This window comes from Engraulis encrasicolus, chromosome 18 (genome assembly GCF_034702125.1).
Source record: "Engraulis encrasicolus isolate BLACKSEA-1 chromosome 18, IST_EnEncr_1.0, whole genome shotgun sequence".
Taxonomy (NCBI): Eukaryota; Metazoa; Chordata; class Actinopteri; order Clupeiformes; family Engraulidae; genus Engraulis; species Engraulis encrasicolus.
This window is the reverse complement of record NC_085874.1, coordinates 3523748-3533747: the sequence shown is the minus strand read 5'-3', so window position 1 is coordinate 3533747 and position 10000 is coordinate 3523748. Positions and strand designations below refer to the sequence as shown.

The 10000-nt window shown below is 44.6% G+C and overlaps 1 protein-coding gene across 1 annotated transcript in view; it reads right to left on the bottom strand.

Annotated features, from left to right (window-relative positions):
• Positions 1-10000, bottom strand: part of rgs6 (regulator of G protein signaling 6) — a 148346-nt gene that overhangs the window by 15474 nt on the left and 122872 nt on the right. Inside the window, exons 10-14 of the mRNA XM_063222618.1 lie at positions 9509-9590; positions 7385-7459; positions 6689-6787; positions 5494-5555; positions 1655-1765 (exon numbers count right to left, since the gene is read on the bottom strand). Coding sequence (XP_063078688.1) covers positions 1655-1765; positions 5494-5555; positions 6689-6787; positions 7385-7459; positions 9509-9590 — 429 coding nt within the window. The remainder of the gene's footprint in view (positions 1-1654; positions 1766-5493; positions 5556-6688; positions 6788-7384; positions 7460-9508; positions 9591-10000) is intronic.

Here is a 10000-nt window from a genome sequence, read left to right as displayed (position 1 = left end):
TTTCAATACCCCAAAAAATGAAATCGCTAAAAAAAAACGAAGACTGCATGTTTTCATGAACGGGGAGGTGTCTCTTTAGTAGTTGGAGGTCATGTGACGTAGAGAACCAATAAAACCACTCCTTTCAACATGCCGATTACGACTAGCGAATCAGGAAACGTGTTACATTCAAACATTTACAGACAAACATGCAATGGCAAGTTAAAGCCCCTGTGGGTTAGCAGTAGCAGCGGTGAAACACAGTATTGCTCTTAGTGGAATTAGTGGAGTGGGATAGCAGTTTTAAAAAAGAAAAACAACAACTATTCAACTGTTGAATCATCTCAGTTTATTCAAACCAGATTAATATAATAATTGCCCTGTGAGCTAATTTTGTGCCTGGTCTATTTGGCTGCCTTAATTCCCTTCTACACTGTCCTTCTCCATGTCCAAGTGTTTGCCTGTCTTGCACCTTCCTTTGGAGGTCCATGTGAGGCTGATATACAGGTGGTATAACCACACGACTAATTTTTTTTTTTTTTTTTTTCGCCCTCTCGCTTCAACTTTTTCCTGAAAAAATCCGAGAACCAACAAATTAAATTGGTGTGGCCTTAACTACATCATAACAACATTGCTATGACATTACAGAGAGCCATAGTGCTGCGCTAAGAGGTTATATAGTCTATATGGGGCCGGGTGACTCGGTCACACTTTACCCCCCCTGTACAACACTCCTGGGTATCACACTAATCTATGAATAATAAAGACTGTATTTGTATTGCGCATGTCATACATGGCATGAAGCTCAATGTGCTTAACAGTTTGATTAACAACAAATTAGTAATAATGACACAGAAGTCCAAATGAAGCCAAAACCACACGTTTAACACATCAAGCCTCACAACATTTGTCCCTTATCATTTTAATCCAAAAATGAAGCTGTACACACACTGTGTCAGCGCACCGCACGGATGACGCGTAAACACCCACACCCTCCGCCACCAGTGCAAGGGATGTAATTCCATCGCTGAGCGTGAGCCACCATATTCACGACCAGCAATTAATCAATTTGAATACATTATTCAGCCACATTAGACACCCTAATTATATTTCTATGGAGATTAATGTTGGGCTAATTTTGGTGCGAGCGGCTACTTTCGGCCAGACTACACTCGACTGCTACCCCTCAGGACCCTGGAGGCCCCTCTCTTCACTGAATCACACATTTAAAAAAATAAAACCTTGAAACTCAGACTTAGCCTATTTGGAACTTCGCTGAGGTGCTTCACACAAGGAACCAACAATAGGTTGGAAAGTGAGGACTATTTATCATGTTATCTCTTTTTGGTCCAAAGTAAGAGTGGCTAGGAGAGATTGGGTGCAAAGTAGGGCGGCATGTTTTTCCTGTTTGGTTATTTATGATCGAACCATTGGTGTCCTGGGTACCCCAAAAGAAGTTGCAACTAAAATGGGAACAAAACAAGCAACAGAAAGTCCCATAGAATTGCATTGTTCCACATTTACGTGTGACGTTGAATTAAGTCATTTTCGTCACACATTTGCTTGACATTAAGAGATTTTCAAAATTCGATTAATTGAACACAACGATTATGACCATATGAGTAATGTAGGTTGTGGTAGCTGGAGAGCAGTGGCATGTGACATGGGGCTCTACCTGGCCTCCAGGTCCCAGTAGGAGGGGTCGTCGCTGATCCAGGGGTTGGACGGCTCCAGTGGAGTCAGGAATGGGTCGTAGTCCAAATACTGCTCCGAGTAGCCAATTAAACTGAACACAGAACAGAACAGAACAGAACAGAACAGAAGAACAGGAGACTGGAGACTTTCTATGTTATGATGGAGGTGGGCACGCATATCAATACAGGTGTGCTATGCCAGTGGTTCTCAACATTTTTTGAACAGACGCCCCCTTGACCTCATCATAAGCCTGCCAAATCCACCTTGACCTCACCGTAAGCATACCAATGCCTGCCCCTTAGTATTGAGTATAGACTAATGCCCCCCAATGGTAGCTAAGACCCCATTCAGTTGTATCCTTCTCAACGCCCCCTTGGGCTCCCCAAGGCCCCCTGGGGGGGCTGTAGTGCCTCCGTTGAGAAAGACAATGCAAGGTACTATAAGTGTAGCGCATTAGGTGGTCTGCACACCCCTTCACACCAGAACCTTTAAGGTGAAATGTAATGCAATGCAAAGCTGCAGTACCATACCTGATGAATATCTGATTTGGGTTAGAGACTGACATGTGACTGACATTTTTACATGAGAGAAGTACTCAGAGTGCAGCCCTCATGCAAGCAATTCCCCTTTCGTCATTTTAATTTCCAGATTTGCAACGAAACCAGTAAACTCATTTCCAACGGATAAGAAACACCTGTAACAGTTCAAACATAATGTGAAAACTTCCTCTCATAACTTTAAGTTACATCGTGACTTGGTATTTTTATTGTGATAAATCGTTATTTTGACAGACAGAAATCCAGATCCTGGGGAGTTTCTTCCCAAAAGTTTCCCTCTCACTGAACTGGGGTGCATTTCTGGAAAGCGTATTTGCTAACTATGTTAGCTACTTTGTTGGTTGCAATGCAATTTCCCATTGGCAACTACCGAAGTTGCTACCTGCTAACAACTACGCTTTCCAGAAATGCACCCCAGATGAGCAATGACACTTCGAAAACTGGGTCACAGATAATTTGGCTAGTTCCTTGCACACCTCCAGCTGGTCGGATCATCAATTATAAGCACAAACTCGGTTAATTAGGAAAGCGGAAAGACACATGCCGCACACGCTCTCTCAGCATTAGTAGCCAACATATTTTTTTGTATTTCGAAACTCTGTTAATTAATTTTCACCATAGAGGTCAGGCTTTATATTAGAAGCTGCGTAGGTTCATCTCAGGTGACGTTCAGTTAACAATCAAGTGGAGCTGAATTGAATACAGCCAATTATACACTCCCCCTAGCTGCACAAAAGTTAATTGAGTAATACGGATGTATGATTCAGAGCCCTCAGATGCATTTATGTCCCAGATTCTTTGAGGACATTTCTCTATTTCCCATCCCTTTATTCTTTGTTATCTATTTTATTCTAATTGAATAACCTGCATTGTGCTTCCAGCACCAGCACTAGTGAAAGAATCAGCCCAACATCAGTGTTTCTTTGAACATTGTTCTAACTAACTGCAGGAGGCCGACATCTGAAGAAAAGACATAGAAAAAGCTGCATTACTGTACTCGCCGCACTCCTGTCCTTCAAGGTCTGCTGCGTCACAGGAGAGGACTTCATTCAAGCAGAGAAGGGAAGTTAGCCGGAGCAACTCCGATATGGAAACTTTAATCTTATTAATGAAGGAGATACTCTATTCCTCCATTTGAAAAAAAATAAACCCTCTGGCCAGTAAGCCTACTGCAGCTAGGGAGGCTGTTGGCTTGCTGGTGGCATCCTTTGCAGTCAGTCAGTCAGAGTTGACCTCTCCTACCGCTTGGCCAAACGTTTGGGCAACATCTGAGGTCACAGTGGTCGGGGACGGAGAACATTCACCGCTCGCCGTCTCTTGACTCAAGGCTCTCCTTGTCCTGCTCTTCTGCCCTCAACTGGTCTGGATAGAGACGCTGTGAGGGAAAATGAAGCGTCTGTGTGTATGTGTGTGTGTGTGTGCGTTTACGCGCACGCTTGTGTGAAAAACAGTGTGTGAGTCAGTATGTGTCCTCGCCACTAAGCCGTCCACTGCTGCCAATTATCTCTCCTGCCTGTCAGGGCCCTCGGCTACAGACTTGCTGACCTCCACCACCCCATCTGCCACTTGGCCATCTGACAGGCTGGAGGAGGCGTGTTTGTGTATGTGTGTGCGAGAGAGAGAGAGAGAGAGAGAGAGAGAGAGAGAGAGAGAGAGAGAGAGAGAGAGAGAGAGAGAGAGAGAGAGAGAAAGAGATAGGGTAATAGAGAGAGCGAGAGAGAGAGACAGAGAGGGCCTCAGATGGGAGAGGCAGAAGAGGTGTGGGTGGAAAGAGGTGAGAGGAGTGTGTGTGTATGTGTGTGTGTGTGTGTGTGTGTGTGTGTGTGTGTGTGTGTGTGTGTGTGTGTGTGTGTGTGTGTGTGTGTGTGTGTGTGTGTGTGTGTGTGTGTGTGTGTGTGTGTGTGTGTGTGTGTGTTGGGGGGGGGGTGTGCATATACAGGTGTGTCGGGTAACACATAGCGAGTCATTGCTGTGAACTGGCACGTCTCCTAGGGGGGTCTCACAGGTGCTGTTGCCACTGCCTGAGGGTGTGTGTGTGTGTGTGTGTGTGTGTGTGTGTGTGTGTGTGTGTGTGTGTGTGTGTGTGTGTGTGTGTGTGTGTGTGTGTGTGTGTGTGTGTGTGTGTGTGTGTGTGTGTGTGTGTGTGTGTGCCTCACAGGTGGTGCTGTCTGATGCTCAGACTCAAAGAGTTTGGCCAGACCTGAGGGGGGTTACCTCTACGGTAGAGGTCACAGACCTCAAAAGTGTGTGTGTGTGTGTGTGTGTGTGTGTGTGTGTGTGTGTGTGTGTGTGTGTGTGTGTGTGTGTGTGTGTCTCTGTGTGTGTGTCTGTGTGTGTGTGTGTGAGAGAGAGAGAGAGAGAGAGAGAGAGAGAGAGAGAGAATAATTTTCTACTCGTATTAGCTTTGGTTTTTAATGTTTGTTGACATATCTATTCGTGTTTGCCTATCTGTCTTTGTTCTATGTCTGTCTGTGTGCTGTGCCTAAAAATAAATGTGTGTTTGCACAAAGCCTTCAAATAAACGTACCCCACAAAGTCCCTACAGTATAACGTCAGCAGATATCCTCGCAACTCAAAGTGGAAAAACTCTACTCTCTCAAACTGAAAAAAAGAAACCCAAAAATCCTCACTGCCCTCCATCACCTGACCTCAATCCCAAGCTAGAGCTCCTCAGAAGCTCTCTCTGACTCAACGAGATATCAAAGTTTGAGCATTGCATTTGAGAAGGTCACAATTCCATATAGCATCACTGGTGAGCTCTGGTGCGGAAATTTTGACTTGATACCTGTCATCACTAAATCATTTGACTGGTAGTGAGTAGTGTGGCCAGTGGTATTTGACATCTACTAAACAAAGTGGCTAGTGATGAAAAAAAAATAGAGCCCTGTCTGTCATATCATGTGTAGCCTCTTCTTATGCCCTGGTTCTAATTTCATTCACACAGAAGGTCTGGAATGGCCAAATGGTTTTTTGGGACCCTCTTTGAATATTAGATGTCACCTCAAGGGCTTATACCTTAATAAAGAAATTGAAATTGACATTGAGAGTTGAGTGAGTGGTGGGAGGAGGGGTGAAGTCTGTTGAAGTTTGACTTGCGCGTCTCCCCTCCCTCGTCCCTCCCCTGTTCGCTGATTGGTTGGTTGTCAGACAAAAAGAATAATGTTCTTCCAGAACACCTGCCTGAGATATGTCATGGAGGGAAATGCTGTAGTAGTGTACAGACGGCAAGGCCATGCTATGTCATGTAGTATCATGGACTTACGTTTCAGCTACTTTGGACACTTTCATGCAGTGTCGGTCCAGCTGGGCATTCAAGAACAGAATCTGAAAGAAACAGGACATACAGGTTACTGTAGGGACACCTTTAGTAGAAAACCATGGGAATCCATCGGAATAAAGAAAAAAAATGGGCAACAGACAAAATGTGACATGACAATACGGAAAATAAGAAGCAACACAAAACAAATGACAGTGATATAACAGTGACTGTAAAAGCGACAGAATACAGTAGCATGTGAAAAGAAGGGCATACTGGTGATCATCTACTTTTGTAGAAAACTGCACGTTTAGGCAGCATGGAAATCAGAATGATACAATTTTGAAGGCCGCCTTTCAACGTCATTTCATTAATATTGCTGTGTTCCCCATTGTAATTGAAAAAACATTCTAGTTGCTTTGTTTCAAGCCGTTTTTGCAAGCTAGCAAGGTGGCTGGTGGAGAAACGAGAAACGAGGTGGCTGGTGGAGAAACGTGTTACGGGTTTCTCGTGGAAATGCGTCTCTGATTGGCTCACTCCTCCTGCTCTCGTGGAAATGCGTCTCTGATTGGCTCAGTCCTCCTGTCCTAGGAGAGCTTGTAATGGGAAACAGAGTCGCCACTTCCCCGGTTGGTACTGCACTATAGGGGCGCCAACGGAGGCGTGCAGGCTCCTTTCAGGGCTGTGCTCTTTCGACAGCGACCCCTAGGCGAGCTGCAGGCACGGAGCAACCAGAGTGGGCATGCTGTATGTATGAGGCTTTGTGCTTTGTGTGTGTCTGAAAGTAGCAACCAGCTGATAGCTAAGCTAAGCTAGGTTTCGGGCCACCAGATGTTGCTTGTTTTGAAAACAAACAGAAAAACATTACTCGACATGTTCTTAGAAAAATGGGTCGACATAAACCTTTGTGAGCAACGCTTTCTTTCGACGTGACGCAACACAGAAAGGCTTTCGTGATTCGCTCGTTTCTCTGCATTATTTATGTCAATTGGAAAACACCGGGAAACACAGCCAGGCGAGGTGACGCACCGCTATGAGAGCCTTGCAAGTGAGTTTAACTTGGGGTGAAAGTTCGATCGTCCGATTTTCAAAAGGAGTGAGTAAAACTGTGTTTTATCGGAAGATGGCCTTTAATGAAGTAATAGCTGCAGAAACAGTGTGATTATGAGTACGGTTTAAGTCGTGAGCCAGGTCGACTTACTTCTTTCTTGACGTCATCCTTAGTGTCCTTCCGGCCCTGCTGTGAGGGCGCGTGGACGGGACTCTGAGACTGCGAGTCTTCGTTGAGGCCGTACACCGACTACAAAGTTTGGACAGAGGAGAGGATTGGAGGATTGGGAAGGAGAGGCGAGAGGAGGGGAGATGAGAGGAGAGCAGAGCAGAAGAGAAGAGAAGAGAGGAGAGGAGACGAGAGGAGACGAGGGGAGAGCAGAGCAGAGCAGAGCAGAGCAGAGCAGAAGAGGAGAAAAGAGGAGAGAGTCGAACAGAGGAGGAGAGGAGAGGAGAAGAAAGGAGAGGAGTGGGTCGAACAGGAGAGGAGAGGAGAGCAGAGGAGAGGAGAGGAGAGGAGAGGAGAGGAGAGGAGAGGAGAGGAGAGGAGAGGAGAGGAGAGGAGAGGGTCCAACAGGGGATGAGAGGAGAGAAGAGAGGAGCCTTGAGCCACTGTCATCCTCCATCCACATCAAAAGCGTGTGATGTGAGGGCCTTTAGAAGCTGTAGAGTAGCCCTCCTCTCCATGCCGGCTTCACACACACACACACACACACACACACACACACACACACACACACACACACACACACACACACACACACACACACACACACACACACACACACACACACACACACACACACACACACACACACACACACACACACGCGCTGTGGTTGCTCACCTTCTTCACTTTCTGTGGATTCTTCATGCGCCGGCACTTCCTGATGTCCATCTCTGTGGTGTTCACGCACCCTGGCTGAAGCAGAGGCAGGGAAGTAAGAGTTAGGAAGTATGAGAAAGTAAGTGATAAACTAATTTTATCCATTATTAAAGCTAATACTGTATATGATTTGATTTACTTTAATAACATTTGGTGTTGTTACCATGCAATCTAAGTTCATAAAACTGTAAAGAGAGAAATATTAATTTTAAAGAAACATGTTTTTGTGACACGACAAAAAACATACATAATTGTGGTAAAGTAATCCATATTGTGTTTTTTCCATATTTCCCAGCACTTAATGACAGCACACTAGTCAGAGTCACTAGTCAAAGACGCTGAAGAAGGCTTAGGCCGAAACGTCTGTCTGTCTGCCATGCTGACCCAGTATTAAAACTGCAAGAAATTGATCCGGGAGGGCGGCTTTTTTACCATATATGAACGTTGCTGTTTGCTCACACCCAAAGACCTTTTCGGAGTTGAGCGCACTTTCTCTACTAAAAGCACACTAGTCAGCCCAGCGTTTCATTTCTACAGTTGGAAATGACGTTGGATAATGAGGTGTCAATAACATTGTGTCGAGTTTTGTTACAAAATGATGTAGATGCCACTTTTTGACTTTTAGATTTTGTTATTGGAAATGACTATTCAGACATGTTAATTCTTGTCATTCAAATATTTTGAGAACATACTTTTTAAAACCTATATAAAATGCATTTTGCAATACAATCCAATGCAATGTCCGTACAAAATGTCAATTTTCCTTAATGTTCCAAAAAGTACATACAGTAGGCTATATACATAATTTTGCAACAAAGCTCTTCATATACAGTAGGAGTCACTGATTGTGCACCAAGTTTTCTTAACTGCACCATAAGAGCTCCTTGCAAGGTCGGGTGATCTCCTATAATCCCCAGCACATTACATGGGCCTAACATATCAGATGTGGTAAACAAGTCTCATGTATGTCGCATGGTATGAGCATGGGAGGGGACAAAATAAGGGGCACCTAAAAGTAGTATAATATGGTGACATTTTGCATTTTAATACTAATTCTTACTTACACATTCAACTCAGGGTTGGAAGGAAGGGCTTCAGCTATTGGCCGACTCCTCTATCTACTAAGCCAGTGTCCTCCTGCTGTGTGGCGCTGGCAATACCCTTCAGGTGATTGACAGCCGTTTTTTTTGTGCAAGACCCCTCAGGTTGTCATTCTGTCTGCGTGTGATTGATGTGTTGTGATGGGTGATGTGGGTCAAGCAGTAATTACTGCACTGAGTCTGGGAGAAGCATTCGGCCCTCTTAGTCAGCGAAGTAGAGTCTAAAAATACAGCCTTTGGAGGTAAGACCTCGGAAGCATCCTAGTATGACCAATCAACTTGGGTAAGCACCATGTAATTGTACACGTGAGCAGAGGGAAATGTTGAAGGGTGTTTCTGTTGTGCTTGCCTTTCAAATGAAGTGGCAGCAGCATTCTCTGCTTCTCTGATCTGCTCTAAGTTTGCAAACACAATTGTTTAGTTTTACTTTAGCACTTTAATACTGGTGTTTAATACTGTTGAATAGGAGCAAAGATGCCCTATAAAAGTTTCAAATTAGAGTTTTCAGTGTTGATTGCTAGATTAGAGTTTTCAGTGTTGATTGCTAGATCATTGCTAGATGTGTGCACGCACTGTCTCTCTCTGTCTCTCGCGCTCTATATCTCTCTATATATCTCTCTATATATCTCTCTATATATCTCTCTCTATATATCTCTCTCTATACATCTCTCTCTATACATCTCTCTCTCTCTCTCTCTCTCTCTCTCTCGCTCCGTGTGTCTGTGTGTCTCTCACCACAGGTGTGTGTGTGTGTGTGTGTGTGTGTGTGTGTGTGTGTGTGTGTGTGTGTGTGTGTGTGTGTGTGTGTGTGTGTGTGTGTGTGTGTGTGTGTGTGTGTGTGTGTGTATCTGTGTGTGTGTGTGTGTGTGTGTGTGTGTGTGTGTGTGTGTGTGTGTGTGTGTGTGTGTGTGTGTGTGTGTGTGTGTGTGTGTGTGTGTGTGTGTGTGTGTGTGTGTGTGTGTGTGTGTGTGTGTGTATCTCTCACCACAGGTCGGTGGACATCCCAGAATGCCCTCTCCTGGCTGTCCAGGATCTTCCTCTCGTTCTTATCCTTCTTCCTGTCGATCCTGATACACAAACACAGGGGACACATATTCACAAAACCCATACACAGAGGTGCAAAGTCACCAATTACATGTACTCAAATATTGTAATTGAGTAGCTTTTATGAGTACTATTTGCACTTTTTAAGTAGTTTTTAAAGGCCAACTTCCGATAAAACTCAGTTTTACTCACTCCTTTCGAAGATCGGACGGTCACCCCAAGTTAAACTCACTTGCAAGGCTCTCATAGCGGTGCGTCAACTCTCCTGGCTGTGTTTCCCGGTGTTTCCCAATTTACATCAATAATGCAGAGAAACGAGCGAATCACGAAAGCCTTTCTGTGTTTCGTCACGTCGAAAGAAGGCGTTGCCCACAAAGGTTTATATCGACCCATTTATCTAAAAACATGTCGAGTAATTTTTTTCTGCTTGTTT